The following is a 21,977-nucleotide window of genomic DNA, read 5'->3' as shown; positions in this document are numbered from 1 at the left end:
AGTGGCTCAGTGGTATGTCTGCGGACTTAAAACGCTAAAAACCGGGTTTCGATACCCATGGTGGGCAGAGCACAACTAGCCCATTGTGTAGCTTTGTGCTTAATTCATAACAAAAACTTTACCGTAAAGAAACCAAACGAATACTTTCTGTGATAAATATCAGAATTTAAAAAAGTGATAGCTGAAAGAAACTGTCCTACAGACTCTATCGGATATTTTTAATAATAAAATAGAATCAGTAAAAAGTGTTTACAGTGAATACACTTTTTCACTTATTTATATGTACACTGTGTACAATTCAATAGCTGATTTTTTCACGTGTTATATTAATTTCCACAGAGACTTGACATTCCGTTAAAATATATATGCAAAAACGGCGAAACAACGTTTCGCTCTTCTATGTAAAATATTTTCTCAACCCAAACGAGTCGTGTTTGCATATATATTTCTCTACAAGTGGGTTTTCTCGACATCACTGATTCCGTTAAAATGTTTAAACATTTGGAAATTAGATTAAATATTCATGGGTTCTGCTCCCCAGTGGCACAAATATGTCTACGGATTTATACTGCTAGAAACTGGTGGGTAGTCCATAGTTAGCCCTTTGTGTAGCTTTGTGCTTAATGGAACACCCATTCGTTACTAGTCATTATAGTCTTGGACGTAACTTATATCTATGTGTGTGTGTTTTTTTCTCATAGCAAAGCCACATGGGGCTATCTGCTGAGCCCACCAAGGGGAATCGAACCCCTGATTTTAGCATTGTAAATCCATAGACTTACCGCTGTACTAGCGGGGACGTAACTTATATATCTACAATTTAAACTTAAGAAAATGTTAGAGAAAATGTTTATATAGCTGTTGAAACGTTTCGTTGGGGGAATTTTGTTTAACCAATGTATAAATTAAGCTTTATAATTCATTTATTTTGTGGTGGAACTGTATATTTTTCACACATATTTAACAGAGGTGCAGTTGCGTAGCTAGGGTTTTCAGTGGCCGGGGACAAAGTCAGTTTTCGCGCCCCATCGTGACAAAATGTAAGCTATAATTCCTAATTATGTAACATCAGTTTGGCGCCCCAACCCCCGATGCTGCGCCCGGGGACAGATGTACCCCCTTGCCCACCCCCCTAGCTACGCCACTGCAGAGGTGACACCTTAGCGACTTTCTTATGATATACAAATATGCATTTTTACTAAAGTGCGCCCTGTAGTGGCACAGCAGCATGTCTGCAGATTTACAACGCCACAAACCGGATTTCAATACCCAGAGCACAGATAGCCCATTGTGTGGCTTTGTTCTTAATAGCAAACAAAATGCAAAATTCGTTTATCTTAATATTGTCTTTCGTAACTCAACACTTCTCATCCACAGCCTCCTTAGCACAGTAGACCCAGCATGGCCAGGTGGGTTAACGGGGGTTGAATCGTAATCCGAGGGTGGCGGGTTCGAATCCCTGTCGCAACAAACATGCTTGCTTTTTTCAGCCGTGGGAGCGTTATAATGTAACGGTCAATCCCACTGTTCGTTGGTAAAAGAGTAGCCCAAGAGTTGACGGTGGGTGATGATGACCAGATACCTTATATCTAGTCTTACACTGCTAAATTACAGACGGCTAGCGCAGATAACCCTCGTGTAGCTTTGCGCGAAATTCAAAACAAACCAAACTTCTCATTATATTTCTATATTCGAAGTTTGCAAGACCAAAACATTTTAAACGGTATTAGTATGATTTTATCTGTGATTGACTTGATGTTTGATATATTACATATTCGGGAGTTTCAAAGAGTTGATTATGCTCTAAACAGATCGATCTCAAATGGCTGATTGTGTGGGTAAAAATTAAAATAACATATTTTTGACAAACACCAGTTTTATCAATCAAAATATCCTCCATCTGCTGCAATGGATTTTTCCGAACCGGATACTAATAAAGATATCCAGTCTCTATAAAATTCCGTTATTTTGATGGCAATAAGCTCTTCAAAGGCTTCGACAACGGTCTCCTGATTCTTAAATATTTTGTTCCGGAAAAACAGCTCCAAGTGCCAAAAAAAATGATAATCAGTTGGAGATAAGTCAGGTGAACATGGTGGATGTTTCGAAATTCCATATTTCAATTCTTTCAATTTTGAAATAGTGATTTTAGAGGTATGGAGTCTGGCGTAATCTTGCACCAGAATTGGTCCATATCTGTAACCAATGATGGCTGTCTGTGGTTAATTTTAAACACATTTTATCATTTTGTTGGCAGTAAGATCATGCTGTAAATATTTCACCTGGTTGCAGGAAGGATTAACGGATAACTCCGAACCACCATACTGTCACCATAACCTTTTTTGTTTTAGTACAAAGGCGGTTTCAGCGCATGACTTGGAGATTCGCATCTAATCATCATTCTGATCTCTTCCAGTTGTTATATACGATCCACTTCTCGTCACAGATAACGATCCACTTCAAGAACAGTTCCTTCTTGTTCCTAACCAATGTCTGCCCTTCCGTCAATTTGTGCGGTACCCATTCTTTTAAACCTTTTTGATTGCAGCAAGGTGACGAGAAACAGTTACACTTGAAACTTCCAAGTCTTCTGCAAGAGCCCGAACTGTCGTTTGTGGGTTAGCTTCCACAATAACTCTTAATATTTCTTCATTCAAAACAGATTCAGGCCTTCTTCGGAGTTCATTATCAAGATCCATATCACCAGAACAAAATTTGTGGAACCAACGCCGAACAGTCCATTGAGAAGAAGTCCCTTGTTCAAATGCAAACTTCGTGAACTTTAGTAGCCTCGGCTGAATTTTTCCCAATTTGAACTCCTAGTAAAGAGTAATTTCAATTCTTATCAAGACATCATTTGGTAAAGGCTTCCAAAGAAACTCAAAAACAATTATAATACAACTTGGCATGACAGGAGAATGAAAATCACTGTACTCTCATCAATACTGAATAGTGTACAGTCAAGTTACTGTATCCAACTTACCCTAATCAGTCACTCTTCAACTGAGCGAAAGTCGGCAGTTTCACATTGAACGATCTAATATGTGTAACAACTTCACTTTTTTATTCTAAGCGTTATAAATAAACATATATTTAATTCAATTAAATATTAACTTATATGCACTTCTGACCAAAGCAAACTAACCATCCAGTTTGGAAGTGAGAACCAACATAGTAATGAATATAGCTAATTTAATATATCGCTCTTACTTGTAAATATTATTGTTTGTTTTTTTAATTTCGCACAAAGCTACTCGAGGGATATCTGTGCTAGCCGTCCCTAATTTAGCAGTGTAAGACTAGAGGGAAGGCAGCTAGTCATCACCACCCACCGCCAACTCTTGAGCTACTCTTTTACCAACGAATAGTGGGATTGACCGCACATTATAACGCCCCCACGAGCATGTTTGGCGCGACGGGGATGCAAACCCGCGACCCTCAGATTACGAGTCGCACGCCTTAACACGCTTGACCATGCCGGGCCGGTGTAAATATTATAATGCATTGTTTCATTAGTAGTGTAACCTCGCTGCTAGCGGTATTTTCGGCCGTAATTCCAATATTATATCACAAGATTCTGCTAGTTTAAGAATTGTAGATTAGCTTTAAATCCGGATACTTGTCTCATACCAATACTGTTAATGAAAGTAACAGTAAATAAATAACAGGGTATAAGGGTTGAAGTTGGTTGAATGATCGAGGTGTCAAACTGTGAAGACAAGGTTCCATTGTACGAGTCCCCTTGCATGGGTACCTTACAAAGGAAAAGATCAAATTCAACTATTCAATTTGAACAAAAGTTATAGATGAGTACTATTGAATAGCTGTCTTCGTTATGGACCGTCAACTCAAAAGTAGGTACAGCTAAGGCGTATAACTACTGTTTGGCTTTGTGCTATTATTTGAAATGAACAGATAAACAAATACAAAAAAAAAAAACATAAATTCCAAAAACGTAAACTCTCGTGATTTGCTTCATGAATTATCGAAATAGCATGAACCTCGTAAAACCTTATTGGGACCATGGTCGAAAATATCGCTAACAGTAACTTAACGAATGAAACGATATACCTAAGAACAATATACTGAACTAACTATTCATTGGTGTGTTGATTTTTATATCTGCTCTATTTGTGCTAGTTTTTGTTTATTAGAAGTTAATAATATGTGCATATATGATGATTTATAAATATGTGTGTGTACTACGTACTATTGTAATCCATATGCAGACAGGCCACAGAGGTCACCAAGAAACTTTCTTATGGAACAGTTCCAACTGCCAAAAAAAAAAAAAAAAAGCTGTTGATTCAATTCAATATTCTACATTTGCAAAATTACAAATCAACAACTATAACTAGACCGTAACTGCTCTGCCCCCAACAGTGGGTTAGCTATCTCTGTCTTTAAAAAAATAATGAAATTGGTGCTGAACAAAAGCCACAGTTTCGTCTGCTTGGTATGTAAAACACCCGTCGTTAATTAGGTACGAGCACAATTCGTACACCTAGAGGTATTTTACGAGAACTTCAAATTCTGCTTTTCTATCTCTTCCGATGTATTATTTTTGTTCTTGGACTACATGAATCTTACTATTTTTCTTAGGTGAAATTATGTATATATTTCGCTTTTAGCAACAGATTAAGAAAACACACAAAACATTACTGTATATTTCTCTCATCTTATTTTACATCTATAAAGTTATAATCCCAAACATTATACACTATATTAAGCACTTTGTTTTTGTTGTTTTACTGTATTTCGCACAAAGTTACTACTCGAGGGTTATATGTGCTCGTCGTCTCTAATATAGATATTATAAACTAAAAGCAGCCAGTCAACATCACTTACCGCCAACTCTTGGACTACTTTTGACTAGTGGGCTTGAACTCTACTTTCCACCACCCTCATAGCTGCACGGGAGAACATAATCGGTGATGGGATTCGAACAAGCTTCCTATGAATTGCGAATCGTATACCCTAATCATAGGCCATGCTAGGCCTACGTGGAATTTCTGTGGTATTTGAAAGGGATCAATGTAAAAGCACGTTGTTAACTTTCGAGAAATAAAAAACCCTGCGAAAGTACTTAAATCACTATGTTTTAATGTGAGCACTTTTTTCTGTAAATATCCACAGCCTTTTAGTTTCAATAAATAAAATTATAGTCCACTTGACAGTAAACGTTTAAATACCATGTTTAAATTACAAGTAAAATAACTATAGTCCCTAAAAATCAACTTAGTACTTTTTGCGCCACACTTGAACACATAATGGGATTGTGACTAAATTTATCTTATACGGAAACTCCTTACCAAAGTAAAATCGTACTTATCATTAGTTATTTGATATTGTTTCTTCTTTCGCTTTCAGACTATAACACGTAATCATTCACGTGGATGAAATTTAACCAATACTTGAGCTCCACATGAGCTTGCGTAAAAGTACCCCACGTTGTTGTAAAAACAGCGAAGTTGTTTGATCAAGTCGAGTAGCAAAAAACGTTTTAAACAGTATTACTTTAGTAGTTTCAGGGCTAATAATATTTACCCGTTTTACTTGTGAAATAAATAATTTAAAATCATTTTATAATTTAATTTGTAAACAATCTCCAACGTGGTTTTACTTTTAGTTTTTGCCTGTTTACAAGTGTTTTTTGGTGAGTTCTACGAAACGAAATAATAATATTGCAGTATTACTAATACTAATAAAATTAATAATTAGATAATTGTGTTATGGTTTCTGTTGTACTTTTACCTTCTAAGTTTCTATTTACTGTGCAAGTATTATTGGTAATAATTTAATTTTTTATTCAGTTAAACTTTACTACATGTAAGTAATAATTTTTTGGTAGGCCTATAAAAAATTCCGCAAATGTAATTAGCGAGTAACGAAGTTAAAGTACTCGTTTTAGTCCAATCATTTTTACTTTTTTTTACACTCACGGTCGCTTTACCATACGTGTAACAGTAGGGTTTATTGAATATCCTTCATTTATTTATGCTTGTTACTTTTAAACTTGTAATTAACGAAAATCACAAACTAGTGAAGCCGAGTTCTTCTAAAACTAAAAGGCAAATATATTACACTTTTACTGGCATTCGTTTTAAAAATCCTACTAGTACTAGTAATATATCAGTCTATTTTATGTATAACAAAGTGACCTTCTCATAATTTAATGACTATAACTTAAAGGTGTTAACAATTTCCAGATATATTTAAAAATAAACATAGTTGACTGTCAATAAGTCTGGATGCTATTCTTCCAGTGTAAGGAATATTAATGATAGAAGTAAAATGAAAAAAGTTGAAACATATAATTGGAAGTACTAAAACTTCTATTTATTTAAAGAAATTAATAATGGGAATTATTTTAAAATTCCAGTGTATAAGTTATAGTCTTTTCAAAAGATGGAGTGGGGTCGTTCTTTATATGATGGATGAGATACTGCTTTTTTGGGATTGAACACCCAAGACATGGTAATCGGGTTGAGTCATTGTGAGTTACAGTTGAGGGTATTAAGACTTAAGTAATATTAGAGACAATTTCACTAAAGACTATGAGATGGATGAACTTTAAATATTCTGTGCTATTTTAACAACAGAACATACTCCTGACTCACCATTATGGGAGATATTGTAATTAACCTAAATCTATTAGTTATTAAACCTTGGTGGTCAGTAGGAAGAATGGCATATTTAAGATATATAAAGCACCTGGTTTTTCCCCTGTAGTTTATAGGTTAAAGGTCACAGTTTTGTTGGGGAGATGTAGTGAGCAGGTGCCTGAGAACTGGAAAGTTGCAAGTTTCACTCTCATTTTTAAAGAGGGTATTAAGAATTGTATCTTTTAATGGGAAAAAATTATAGGGTTTGATGAGAGAAGCTTTACAAAATCAGTTAGTGAAATATATCGTGAAATAAAGCAAATGTGAATGCACCATAGAGAAATCTTGCCCTGCTAATCTGTTAAGTTTTTTTCAAGAATGTTACTTGTTATATGGACAATGGACTTTGCTTACTTAGATTTTTCATAGAACTTTTGATAAAGAGGCAAATTATTATAGATTAACTAAGAAAATTATGTTGGTAGAAGTTGAAGGTCTAGCCAGTTAGATTGTAGTATGGTTGGATGGGAAAAATCAGAAGGTTATAAATAGAGACCAGTCAAACTGGACACTTATTACTATGAAGTATTTCAGGGTTCAATGCTCAGGGCTCTGCTTTGTTTTAGTAACATTAATGGCATTTAAGATTATAATTTGTAAACTAGTCAAGTTGCCTGATGATGTTAAACTGGTAGGACAGTAGGTTTATGGACTTAACAGTGCTAAAAACTGCGGTCCATTTTCACTCAGTAGACCCATCAGATAGCCAAATGCAGCAATGTTCCAAAACAGTATTCTTTAGATTCTGGATGTTAAGATAGTGCAGAATGACTTGTATCAATTTATAAGTTGGGCAAATATTTATTAAATTACTCATAATTATGTTAATTAAGTGCAAGATAATGTATTTAGGTGACATGTTTATTATAGATTGATGTAGTGTGACTGAAGAAAATAGACTGACATACATACTGAAAAAAATCACTTGAATAATTGAAACGGTTATTTATTAGTAACATAAATTTAGTGTATATTTCAGGAGAGATTTGTTATACATATTTGGCCCGGCATGACCAGGTTGGTTAAGGCGTTCGACTTGTAATCTGAGGGTCACGGGTTTGAATCCCTGTCACACCAAACGTGCTTGCCATTTCAGCCGTGAGGGCGTTATGATGTGATGGTCAATCCCACTATTTGTTAGTAAAAGAGTAGCCCAAGAGTCGTTGGTGGGTGGTGATGACTAGCTGCCTTCCCTCTAGTGTTATGCTGCTAAATTAGGGATGGCTAGCATAGATAGCCCTCATGTAGTTTTGTACAAAATTAAAAAAAATAAATTGTTATAAAAAAAAAAAAAAAAATGTACAAATTATTAGTTAGGCCTCACTTGGAACACTAAATGTTTTTCATCGTGAATATGAAAATATGTTGGCTTGTTGGAGGGAATTCACATTCAAGATTATTTGGGTGAATAATTTCTTTGTAAAGAGGGCTTAGTAGATTACATTAAACTGACTTTCATCCTTCAGCATGTTGTTAGAGCATGACCAGATGTGGCAACATGAACTGATGATCATCCATCTTGAAAACAGATCAAAGGAGTTTCTACTGCTAAAAAAACACCATTGTGAGGCTGTAATGTCCAAAGCATACCCTTTCTGGTGCTTTCAATAACCCATGTCATGTGCAAGGTCAGTTGTTTCCTACAACCAATTTCAACAGTACAACTACAGTTAAGTACTTATGTGTTGAATATTCTAACTTGACCAGTATGTCTTGATATGAAATAATGTCAATACCAAGTTTATTATCCAACTGGTGAAAAATATGCACTGGTTGAATAGGATATATGACTGGAAGTATTGTCTTGATGAATCCATTCCCTGTTAACCTCATTTTAATACAAAACCAGTATTTCTGTATTATACAAAGAATCCAGCATGGGCTGAAGTGATCTGACTTCTCCTTGACCTTTGTATCTACTCTCCTAATCTGTCCTTGGCATAGAATTAGGTAATGATTGGAAATCCCTTTGAAATAGTTTCACAGCATGCTTTGAACAATATTTGGAAATTTTTTCCACTCACTGACTGGTATCAAGTGACACAGTTAAAAAGTTAATATGTGTGTGTGTGTGTACATACTTTGCCGAGTATCATCATGTACAACCATCATCTCACCTACTGGGTACCATCAATGCAGTTTTACTGGATACATCACTGAAGCAACTTGTGCTCATGTGACTTTTGTCTCTTTTTAATATGATTGTTAATATTATGGTCTGTTGCCTGATGTATATGGATGGTTTTTCCTACTGACCTTTGTTACTTGATGCATGACTTGTTAAAAGTCTCCTTCTGGATGGTTATCATTCCCTAAGTTGTTACATATTTGTTTCAGTGACAATAAATGTGAAGGACATACTCAGGGTAGTAATTCTAAATCCCTGATCTGAATGTATGAATATTTTGCTTCAGAAATGGCTGTTACATATTCTTCCTAAACATTTTCAGTAACAATCCACTACCTACCAAATACCAAACAGAATCAAACTGTTGTTGTACTGATGTTTGAGATGTTATTTGGTAATCTGCATATCAAAAACTTGTAACCCTTTTGCCATGTAGTTTGGATATATCCAAATATTTGCACCCACTAACTCCAAAGTTTAGATTTACCCCATGGCTACCAAAAAAAAAAATTTCCTTTTTACTGTAACATGTGGGGATATCCCCCTGTACTTGAATTAATTGCCAGAGCTGCTTGTATGCTGCCATCTGTGTTCTATATCATGAAACCTAAAAGTTTATATGCTTCATTACAAAACTTGTCAACTTTACAGGAACATGTATAGAATTTTTTATTTTTTGATAGACTGTATATAATTTATATATCTTGGATATTACAATCTAAATGTTTTACATTTTGTAATGATTTTGACCTGTTATTGACTTAGTTTTCCTGTGTTTGTCATTTACTAGAGAACATTTTCATTCTAATTTTTCCTTGATTTTTTTTGTTTAAATAACTGCTTTCACTATCCAGTACAGTTTTCAAGGAGTATTACTGTCAGATACAGAAAACACAGCTTCTTTCAGTATTAACACATAATACTAAGGGTCAAATTTATATTTTTATTTGTTGATGGATAACTAACACTTGGAAGGTACTGGTCTGAAAATTAATTGTACAGTAGAAGGGTTAATACATCCAGTTGTGTATTCTAAAGGTAATAGGATGAGAAGATAAGTTTGGAAATGACAGATCATTTCTCCAGTAAAGATGGTTTTATTTTGCTAACAGAGTTATCTTAACTAATGAGTTGCCATCAGTGGTAACATATGCAAGAAGTTTGAAGTTTAAAAGGGAAAGTTATGATTTTCTGGAAACATGACTGAGTTTGAATTTTTACATCTTAACAGCTTCTGTGTTCAGGAAAATTTTTGAAAAGCCAAATGATCCCTTGTTCTATATATGGTGCAATATTGTTACTTGCTTCTACAAGTATTGCTTGAAGACCAGTCACTTGTATAGTATGTGCCCATCTTGTAACTCTCGAGGCATATAATGCTAAAAACCAGGTTTCAGTAACCGTGGCAGGCATAGCAGAGCCCATTCTGTAGCTTTGTGCTTAACACAAAACCTGTATAAAATAAAAGCTAAAATGGGAGATACATACCATTATAAACACAGTTTTTAAAAACTTAAATAACGAAATTTTTTGAAACATTAGTTTTAATTTCAGTAAATTATTTAGTTTAATTATAAGTTACCTTAAGTATATAAGAATTATTAATAATCAGCGTAATTGTAAATGAAAAAGAGCTGTTATATAAATTATGCATTTTTTTTCATCTTTATAATGTTTATAATAATATGGCAATATAGTAACCATGTGCTTGTGTAATGGAATTTTAGGCTTAGTTGACGGGTGTATGTGTGTGTAAAAGAAACATTCTAATTAGTGAGTTGCAAGTGGACCTTAAGAGAGACAAGTATATACAAGGTGGTGTCTTGTGTTAATTTTGTGAAGATTAGTTATTATAAAATGAAATATAATTTATGTCATAAGTTATTTATTATTGGCTGATGTTGAAAGTGGTTTTTATAATTGTAATTATGGAAGCCTATGTTTAGAGCAACAATTTTTTGTTTACCTTATACTCTCAAAAAACGTTATTTACTTCCTAAAATGCATGTTGTGAAACTTTTATTTAAAATAGCAGAAAACATTATTATGAAATTTAAATCTCAAGATTTTAAATAATTAAAGAAGTTACAAAATTGTGTAATTTCTATTTCAACACCCATGAAAGAAACCAAAAGCCCCAAGATTGTGTAAATCTATAAATTCTAAAGCTAATATATTTCCATATTAATGATTTTGTTGCATGTACATAACATAAAAACCATTTAATGTCAGCCCCCACCCAAAATAACAATATTGTGAAGTTGCTGCAAAATAAGTACCTTAAGCTGTACTTGAGAAAACTGTTAAGTGTCAAAAGCAGCTTTGTTGACAATTCAAGATGTATAAATATCTATTTTAAGTAAATATCACTTTTAGAGATATTTTAAATTATTATTATTTGGATGTGGCCTCTTAATAATTAATGTGTATTATTTCTATTATTTCTTTCATGGGAGTTTCCCAAAATATGAAAATGTTTGTAAACATGCATCCATTTTTACAATTAAATCGGAAATATATTTTACAAAGATCTAATCTAATATCAGAAAACAAAACTTTATTGTTGAGATATTAATGTGTTTTCAGAAAACATGGGCTTTTAATTTCTGTTACAATCTATAAAGGTGTGAAATACTTATTTTCACATGAGTTACACATCTGTTATTTTCATTAATTTTCTAAACTGCAGTTTAATTTTAGTTTTCAAACTTTTTATCAAATGTGCTTTGTTTTTTAACTTGTGACTCATTTTTCATGAGCCACGTGCATGTATAGTAAATTTGTTTTGAATGTTCTGTTTGATTTAGTTTTTTTTTAACTGATTGTTTAGGTACTCAAGAATCGGATCTGTTCGAGTGACGCATCAAATTTTTGTAGCTTCCTTTTAGTGTTCTTAATACTGTTGTGCTGGGGAAGCTGTCCTTGTGTTTTTGACTGTCCACAAAGTGGGCTGGTGAATAATGGAATTAGGACACGCAAAAACGTGGCAGGAAGTGTCAGATTATTTTGGGACAGATCCAGAAAGAGGTCTTTCAGAAGCTCAGGTTGAGAAATACCTTGAAAAATATGGCTACAACGGTGAGTAATTTTCATCACAATTCGCATGTATGAAAAGAAACTGTTATGAATCTAAGAAGTTCATTAACCAGTAGAATTCAAAATTGTAAAATCAAAACTGAAAATTGTATTCAATATTGATTATGATACACAGCCTTTGTAGCAATAATTTTTTAAAATGTTTTTCCAAAATCTTGAAATAAGACGAATCAATAAACCAGATAAATTTGAATCCTTATCAGCGAATATAAAGCAAACATGGCATTTTCTCATGTACCTCATCAATTGGTAATGGCTTTTACATTAAGGGCAAAACTTTATTAAAGAAATTAAAACTTCTATGATAATAAAGTTTGGACAATAAACTGTTTCAATACCATGCTTATTGATAACAAAGGAGTTAACTTTTAATTTTTGTGAAAGGTCATGACATGCACACATTAACTTCCCTGTAGTGAAAGGGTTAAGCCTTTTCATTAAGTTTTTATTGTATAGCAAGATTTTTGAAAGTAAATATACCCTTTTAGCTAGCTATATAAAAATAAAATGTCAGTCTTAGTTAGCAGTTTGTTTTTTGAAATTTTCCCTTATATATTTTTATCCTTATTAATGGAAGTCAGTTTTAATAAAACCAAGAAAATAGTGGTGACACTATTTGTGAACAAATGTGTAATATAAATAACAAAGACAGGTGCAGAAACTGTTATCAATAACCTTTGACCTCGGAAGGGTCATTTAATATTTTAAAAGTTCGGTTACCTTCTAGGCATATATTTAACTTGTTACATAATTTTATAGCCATTGTCACTCGCGTACAAAATTCCTTCGACAAGAGAGCGACAGATGTTAGAAAGTGTTGAAAGACATATTTTAAGTACTGGATAAAAAAAATATGAAAACCAAGTCTACATGTTATCGGCTATCATTATTGAAGGCTTACAATATTATCCTTGCTGAAAGCTCTGTTACACATAATATGCTACAAGTTATACTTGCTTTCACATAACTTAAGAAATGTAGTCTGTGCGAAATGTGTAATAAGATTGACACAGATAAAATAGCAAAAGTTTGAATAATAGCATTATATCTGTAGTTGTTGAAACTTGAAGATTTAAAAGGTTTTAATATTATTTTATCATGTTGTGTTGGACAATTAAAATATTTTATCCACTGACCACCGTTCCTAAGTTTAAACCTAATTTTATCATAGTATTTTTTTTTTACTCCAAAAATCATAAGCCTCCCAGTAACACAGTGGTCTGTCTGCAGATACATTACAAAAACAGGGTTTCAATACCCATGGTGAGAAGAGCACATATAGCCCATTGTGTAGCTTTGTACTTAATTCTAAACAAAGTAATCAAAAACCATAATTTTTTTACATTTGTTGAGTGCCTGCAGTTTTATCCATGTATATTCTGCATAAATAGTTTGAGACATCACTTAATATTATATATGTGAGATCTATACTACCACCACCCCATAGTGTACCCTAGCCTCACCTTTCATGGCTATCCGAAATAAATACATTTTGTGAAATCAGCCTTGACCAACAAAGAGGCACAAAAGTGTATTTGAGGAAGTCAAACATTGGTACATTCCTTAGTGAGCCGGCCAAAATTAATATAATCCATGAAATGAATTTATGTTGTATTCATAGAATAACTATTGATAACAATTGGTTAGATTAACAATTTCTAATATACAGAAGAGTATTTTTGTAACACTACATTATCATGTTGTTTAGCAAAAAATGTGCGACATAATATTAATCTATGTACTGAAAGTATAAAATGAAATGTGTAGACAACAAAACTGGAAATATATTTGTTGATTTCTTAGTTTAAAGTTTCCCTTGCTGGAAGAGGTTTGTTTTTATTTAAAACATTGATATAACATAAAATTTATTCAGAAACAATTTAAAATTGAATCTGTTTTTATTTTCATCATAAATTTTATGTACTTTGCTCTGGGCTAGGTAATCCCACACTATTTCTGTACTTTAGGCTTATTATATTAATACTCACTACACTTATAAGGTTTCACTTCACCCTTGTGCCCTCATCACTAAAATTCTAATAGGAAGAAGATAATCGAACTATCCTACCTGGATAAATGAATCTTAGCTTTTATGACTCCAAGTTATCGAAATCAACTGTGATGTAACACACATTAACTTTGGTATAGATTAAGTAATGTTCTGCTACACCTGTACTAAACAACAAATGTGTGTAATTTTGTTACTTTTACATTAGACAGTACTTAGTATTACAGTACTGAACAATATCATACAGGAAGATTTAAATCTGTGAAAATGTCTCGGACAATAAACTTGTTTATTGGAGCATACCTGAAATGCTGACACTATAACGGCATGGTCAGTCCTTTTATCTTGTGACCTTTACTTAAGTATAACCATTTTTTCCCTTTCACTGTTGTTCCCTCCCTGTAATCTGAGTGACATTTTACATTCAGTTTTTAATGATATTCTTCTGTATATGTTTATCCATAAAAATCTGTTGTGTGTTATTCACCCATTTTCATTCCAACGGTGAAACATGAAAAATATATCTGATAGATATCCTTTCTTTATCTCATTCCCCCCCCTTGTTCCATTCTTGGTCACCTCAAACTTTTTACTCAGCTAGGCAACAGGTTTATTTCGAGGCCATTCTAGGGTTTTCCCTCCTTTCAACAATATTATCTTCCTTCTTTTCCCCAAATTCAAGGTTGGATGCACTACAATATGTTTGTATATGTGTGTTTGTTCAAGTGTATAAAGACACACACGTTTATAATTTGAAATTTGTATTAACTGATGTTTTGCTCTGTATTATTTCTTTATAAATGGAATTTGTATTCACCAATATTTTTCTCTTTCCAGAACTACCAGCAGAAGAAGGTAGGCCTAACTTTACGTATTTCTATTAAAAACAAACTTGTATAGTTTATACAGTTATTACAGTTTATTATACAGTTTATGTATTGATGTCATCTTGGTCATTAGCATATGCAGTGAGCAATATACTTGTTTGTATATATAATTGTTTGATTTATACTTCAACAGTAACTCGTGCTTTAGTATGTAGAAAGATTTGGACATAAAACATAAAAGACAAGTTTAAACCTTATACTGGAATAAACGGAGACTCTAGTCATGTTATTTTTATATTCACACCTCTATGTTTTAGACTTTGGATCAGAAATGTGATATGTGATATATCTGTCATAGGTGCAGATTTCAGGTTCATTATAGAACTGTTCCTCAAAAGCTACTAAAGAACGATAGATTTAAACCTTTTTAAGGGGTAGGAAAACCGAACTATGTTAAACAATACTTATCGTCCTTAATCAGTGTAAGACAAACTCCGATTTTTGTAGATGGTTCATCTCTTTGTGTTTCTAAGACATTTACTATATTTAGTTTATGTCCACAGTTTATTTAATTACCAATACAGTTCAGAGTAGATTAACCCAATATTTAATATAACTAATTCATATACCATCAAGGTACAGTTATGTTACCAACATAGATCAGAAGTGAGATAATCCAATATTTAATGGCCTGGCATGGCCAAGCGCATAAGGCTTGCGACTCGTAATCCGAGGGTCGCGGGTTCGTGCCCGTGTCGCGCCAAACGTGCTTGCCCTCCCAACCGTGGGGGCATTATAATGTGATGGTCAATCCCACTATTCGTTGGTAAAAGAGTAGCCCAAGAGTTGGCAGTGGGTGGTGATGACTAGCTGCCTTCCCTCTAGTCTTACACTGCTAAATTACGGACGGCTAGCACAGATAGCCCTCGAGTAGCTTTGTGCGAAATTCCAAAACAAACAAACAATCCAATATTTAATATAACTAATTCATATACCATCAAGGTACAGTAATGTTACCAACATAAATCAGAAGCAAGATAACCCAATATTTAATATAGCTAATTCAATATGCCATCAAAGTACAGTAATTCCCATGCATTTTGCAAGACACAAGTGATGGATGAAGACAAAACGGACTCTCGTACAGATCTTAATCTCATTACATACCAATTACAAGTATTTTCAATAGTATAAAACATTCAGTTTAACTAATATTGTTGATTTACTGTGAAGGATATGATTTATTTGACTGTATTTACTCAGTAGGTCAAAGAAAGTCAAGGTTACATTAAGGTGTTGGTTGTTGAGTCATAATGTTTTTTCTTAGTATTGTCTTTCCAAAATTAGTGTGCATATCCCACAATGTAACATTTTACATAATGTAAAATACTGTACTTTATTCAGTATATCATCCACATGGTGATAAAACCTTTGTAGTTTAGTACAACTTGTAATTACTAATATTCTTCTGTGTACTTCTGCAAGCAAAATCAGTATTATAAAACACACATCCAACAGTTTATATACGCTATTTTGTCAGGTTTTAAAATTGTTAGTAATTGGAATGTTTTATTAAAAATCAGGGCAGCCATTGCTGCTCAGTTAACCAGCCACCACCATTTGCTGGTTACTCTTAGTAAACTATAGGGTGCTCAGAAAGTCTCTGTGCACTTGTATAGGTGTAAAATATAGTAAATTCATTGATGGATTATCTTACTTCTGATCTATGTTGGTAGCCTTACTGTACTTTGATGGTATATTGTATAAGCTATATTAAATATTGGGTTATTTTACTTCTGATCTGTGTTGGTAGCATTACTGTACTTTGATGGTATATTGAATAAGCTATATTAAATATTAAATTATCTTACTTTTGATCTGTGTTGGTAACATTACTGTACCTTGATGGTATATTAAATTAGCTATATGTAAATGATTACAAAACTGCACAGTGACTTTCCAAACACCCTGTATAAACTGTTTATTATGTGTCGTGTAATGTTATTGAAAAATACGACATTTTCGGAAAATTAAAGTATAATATGTGGTATATGACTACAGATAAATGGATTTGTTAGTCTGTAACTATTGTTTTTAGGAGTATATATGTATGACTAGAGTATTGAATTTTCTGTATCTAGTAAAAGGAACAACATTAAAGTAATTGCACAATAAATAACTTATTAAAATCAATAACCAGCCGTGTAGTGCTTTTACAATTGGTTCCTGTTTTTGATAATTATTTACCAAGTCATTATTTTGGAACCTTGTAATTGTATGTATCATATTTTTAATCTGAAGCTAGAAACATTTATAAATTTCAGGAAGAACACACTGTCTTCATGGTGATGGAACATTTGTACATTGTAAAAGAGTTAAACACTGGTTGCTAATAATTGTTGGTTATTCTGTGCTATCTTTGTTTTCATGATCCTGTTTCTTACTGAACCCACTTGAATAAATCTCTTATCTTGACCTTCATTATTCATCTGTAAATCCTGTAAATTACTGTGCTAAACTTTTAATGTAATGGTTAAATGATCTTTGATTTTGCAGGTAAACCTTTATGGCAACTGATATTAGAACAATTTGATGATTTACTAGTGAAGATTTTACTTTTAGCAGCTATAATATCATTTGTAAGTATTTCTCTTAAGTTTTCATTAAGTTCTTTCCAAAGTAATACAAAGTTTATTGCTGTTTCCACATTATGTGAAGTAGTGTTATTATGCAATATGGCTCGACATGGCCAGGTGGGTTGAGGCATTCAACTCATGATCTGAGGGTCATGGGTTCGAATAAACCGTCACACCAAACATGCTCACCCTTTCAGCCATAGGGTCATTATCCCACTGTTTGTTGGTAAGAGAGTAGACCAAGAGTTTGCAGTGGGTGGTGATGGCTAGCTGCCTTCCCTCTAGTCTTGCACTGCTAAATTAGGAATGGCTAGTGCAGATAACACTCATGTAGCTTTGTGCAAAATTTAAAACAAACAAACAAACAAACAATTGTGTGATATGCTTAGTTTTATTGTATTATTTGTCATAACAATTAAACATATTGAATTTTGTATGAATGAAGGAAAACTGAAAGCAAACATTGTTCTTTATCTGTGAAGAAATAAGTTTGACATGTTTAAAGTTGTAGTTTTGTTGTAATGTGATTCTATTGCTAATGTTTATAAGCAGTGTTTGTTATTGCTAATGTTTATAAACAGTGTTTGTTATTGGGTCATACGTAACTAACTGAAAAATTCTGTCTTATTACATAAACTTTCTTTTCTAACAAACAGTGTTATGTCAGTAATCTTTAATTATTGAGATACACCGATACACCATCCTGCACACCTAGGTTTAGTGCATTAAATTGTGGCCTCAATTGAAAGTGTGAGAATACAGTGAAGTAATTCAAGACAAAGAACAAGCTGGAAGTATTTCCTACACATTATTAATGTAAAAGTTTGTGAGTGGTGACTGTAGATGCTGTAGCTTTAGTCTTGGTAGTAATGTTTAATAGATTGTCTTAATTTTACATACATAGCTGACTAATTATTCAATCAGTGTGATATCTATAGATAAACTTGTACATCCAAAAATCTGTTTATTACTATATACGTGAAATGGCAGCTACTTATATGACTGTTTGGTTTGTAAAACAAGCTACAATAAAGACTGTAATCATAGGTATTAAATAAGGGTAAACATATGTGGTTACTGTAGGGGTACTTTCCACAACTGAAGGACACTTTTTTCTTCAATATGTGTTGTATTACCATTTACAGTTTGAATTTTCACACATTGTGGAGGTTTGCTCTTGTTTTATTAAAAAATTATAAATGAGGAAAACTTTCAATCATCGTAATTTGTATTTGAATGCAAACCTTTATTAAATGTAAAGGTAGTGTTGTGTATTTAAAGTAATTAAAACAGTTAAGTGACTTGTCTGTACTACTGATGCAAATAGATGGTAGGTAGACTTGTGAACAGATCTGATGGTCATGCAGGTAATCTCACTGACTGTGATGACTCGTAACATGTGATACCAGATACTTCTAATACAAAACACTTTAAACTGAGTGATCTGATCAAAATGAACAAATTGATCAACTCATCTAGACACCAGATCTATCAACATTATTAAAACATCAGTGTCAGAAGTAAGAACTAAAACTCAACAGGGTGATGGTGCTGTAAATATTTTTAAAAATAATTCACACATAAGACCATAACCCTAGCATCTGAGATGGATTTCCAAGGTTTTTTCCATTAAAAACATTCCACATTAGGCAGAATGCCTTTCATGTTTAACCTAAGAACAGCATCTTTCAACATTTTTACTCAGTTTTATCATGCACATTAATTCATTAAATTGTGAGGTTTCTTGGTATTTCCATAATTAGGATGCCTGTGTTTCATAGTCTCTATAATTTATCCATATTGGCTTGCTATTGTGTTCGTGTCTACCATACAAATAAAGCACACACAAACTAGATACTGCAGTGTTCTTAAAATAGTTACATGAATCAAATGTATAAAGTATTTTCTGTGTCTAAACATCAAACATGTTAAACAAGTAAATATTAATTATATTCATGGATCTGTTACAGGTGGACATTGCTAAATCACTTTCCTATACAAAAAATAAAATGAATATTTTACTTATAAAAAAAAAAAATAGTTTTTATCAGTGGAGTCTATATAAATACAATATCTCAAAAATTAACTGGTTCTTAACTCATATTGTTTCTTCAAAGACAAATTGTCTTCCTGTTTGTCTCCTAAGTTACCTCTCAAGTGCTGTTTACAATCTAGTGAAACCTGTTGTTCAAATATGATATAATTTTGTGACATGCTTTAGGTTATCTTTTTTCAAACTTTCTTAACTCACAGCCTCTATCACACTGACTGAGGTCTTCACAAAATGAAACTTTAAACTGCGTAGCTTAATATTATTGTCTGTTTGTTGCAGACTGTGTTTGGGAATCTCAGATTTATGTTGTACATTATTGTATAATTTCCTCATCAAGACATAATGTTGACTCTTTAATTACTTGCCAGTTCTCTGTAACATATTACTGAATTGACATATTAATGTACAACATTTTATTCAGTGTATAAGTTATCATAGATTTAGGCCTTTTAATTAGGATTCTCAATATTCATTCTGCAGGTTATACCATTAAAACTCATCGTAAGAATATTTTCCTCTCATCCATGGAGGTTAACCTAGCATTTATACATGACATTTAATACTGAGATAAACACAAGTTAGTATAATAATCTGTAATGTATTTAGTGTTCGTGTTAACAAAAGTTAGTTAATGTCCTTGGAATTGTAAAATATATTATTTAATGTAAACTTTGTAAAATGAGGAATTACGAAAAGTTGTGTTAAGGAATTCAAACGCATTTCACTTTTTCAATGAAAAGTTCATATCAAGTGGACCTTTACTGACCAGAATTTTGATAGTGTGACTTTTAAACTTGTACATTAAACTACAAGTAGACATGTATAAATATTTAATCTATTCATGGAACTCTGTACCAATTACTGAGTAGCAATTGATCTGTTGAAGATTGATTTTTGGGAATGATTGAGAACATCCTTTTTACAAACGTTTAAAACCTTGTGATTTTATTTATTATTTTCATAGTTTCTCATCCAACTTTTTTTACATAAACTTTTTGCATTCAAATACAAATTACCACAACTGAAAAATGTTTCGTGCGCAAAGCACGAATTACCTCCTACTTTAAGGCTTAGGATAACTGTAGAAATCACTTTTCAAATATAGTTGTGTACGTCATATTGTGACAGGGCATGCGCACCAAAGATGGTAAACAAGTTACCGATATACAGTGAGAGACGTTGCATATCGTATTACTGAAAAATTTATAAAGTCCTGAATGAACGTTTCAAGTAATCGGTGTAAAATATTGTGACGTAATATGTTGGAATGTTTTGAACAGTGGTCGTCACTTTGTAACGAATCTTCAGTAATTGGAGTAAACCAATCGAATTTCTTTTTGCTGATGCTCAATAAAAGGAAATACGCAGTCAAAACATGAATCGTATACGTCACATATAGTTCACTATAACTTTTATTCAAGGTATTGAACAGTTTAACTGATTTTATTTCTAATAACGAACGTACGTGAGCCGCAGTTGATTGTTGGTATTCCGTTGTATATTTATAAAGTTTTAATTAAAACTGAAAATTACGTATACATATTTTAATTTCAAGGCCACCAATAAGGGTTAGTAACGGGGCAACCCCTCTGGCCCAGGATAATCAGAGAACCTGTACAAAAGCCATCAGAAAGATTCGAAAAGTTTTATTTTATATAGTAAACTGATGTGGTGGGGGCCCATATGTACCTGATTACCCTCGGGCTGGCCCGGCATGGCCATGTGGTTAAAGCACTCGACTCATAATTCGAGTTCAAATCCCCGTCACACTAAACGTGCTCGCCCTTTCAGCCGTGTGGGCGTTATAATGTTTCAATCGATCCCACTATTCGTTGGTAAAAGAGTAGCCCAAGAGTTGGCGGTGGGTGGTGATGACAAGCTGCTCTTCCCTTTAGTCTTACACAGCTAAATTAAGGATTGTAGCGCAGATAGTTCTATTGTGTAGCTTTGTGCGAAATTCAAAACAAGCAAACAAACCCTCAGGCCTGGCATAACTCTCAGGGGTCCATGTTGATCACTTTGCTAACACTTAGCGAATAGTCACACACGCAGGTATAAACAAATAACGCTATGTAACACAAATATTTTTTCCTGGATAGTATGTGTTATTTCTTAATTGTTTATGTTGTAAAAGTACATAAAATGGCCATTATTCCATTCAAACTTTGCTTTTGTAACCTAGATAACGAAATTTAGAAATTAACCTATTTTATATGTAAAAACAGGCAAATTTGCACATTTTCATTTACATTTTATATAAGGTCTGAATAAAACATGTGAACCAAGATTTACAGTATTTATTCCAAAGTTACACAAAAAAGAAGAAAAATATTTTGAAGTGAGTAGTTTTTCGAGATTTGCGACTGTAATGTAAATCACTTTCACGTATCAGTCCCCAAATATACTCTTTCATCATGTTTTCGTTATATTCTCCTTGGTAGCGGCGTTCAAAGTGCAGTATATCTTGGTGGAAGCGCTCGCCTTGCTCCTCTGACTATGCTCCCATGTTATCCTTGAATTTATCAAGATGAGCGTCAAGGATATGGACTTTCAGGGACATCCAT

General features: G+C 33.1%; 1 protein-coding gene across 4 annotated transcripts in view; it reads left to right on the top strand.

The window, feature by feature from the left end:
- Positions 1-21,977, top strand: part of LOC143256233 (calcium-transporting ATPase sarcoplasmic/endoplasmic reticulum type-like) — a 60,279-nt gene that overhangs the window by 2,574 nt on the left and 35,728 nt on the right. For 2 of the 4 annotated variants that reach the window (XM_076513156.1, XM_076513154.1), the window contains exons 1-4: positions 5,434-5,656; positions 11,624-11,871; positions 14,735-14,752; positions 17,281-17,363. In XM_076513156.1, the coding sequence (XP_076369271.1) occupies positions 11,754-11,871; positions 14,735-14,752; positions 17,281-17,363 (219 nt within the window). In that variant the 5' untranslated portion in view covers positions 5,434-5,656; positions 11,624-11,753. Of the gene's footprint in view, positions 1-5,433; positions 5,657-11,623; positions 11,872-14,734; positions 14,753-17,280; positions 17,364-21,977 lie in introns of those variants that run through there. The other 2 variants (XM_076513155.1, XM_076513153.1) reach the window with 1 other exon arrangement.

This window comes from Tachypleus tridentatus, chromosome 7 (genome assembly GCF_004210375.1).
Source record: "Tachypleus tridentatus isolate NWPU-2018 chromosome 7, ASM421037v1, whole genome shotgun sequence".
NCBI classification, from domain to species: Eukaryota; Metazoa; Arthropoda; class Merostomata; order Xiphosura; family Limulidae; genus Tachypleus; species Tachypleus tridentatus.
The sequence above is the reverse complement of the archived record's forward strand: the minus strand, read 5'-3'. Positions and strand labels throughout refer to the sequence as shown.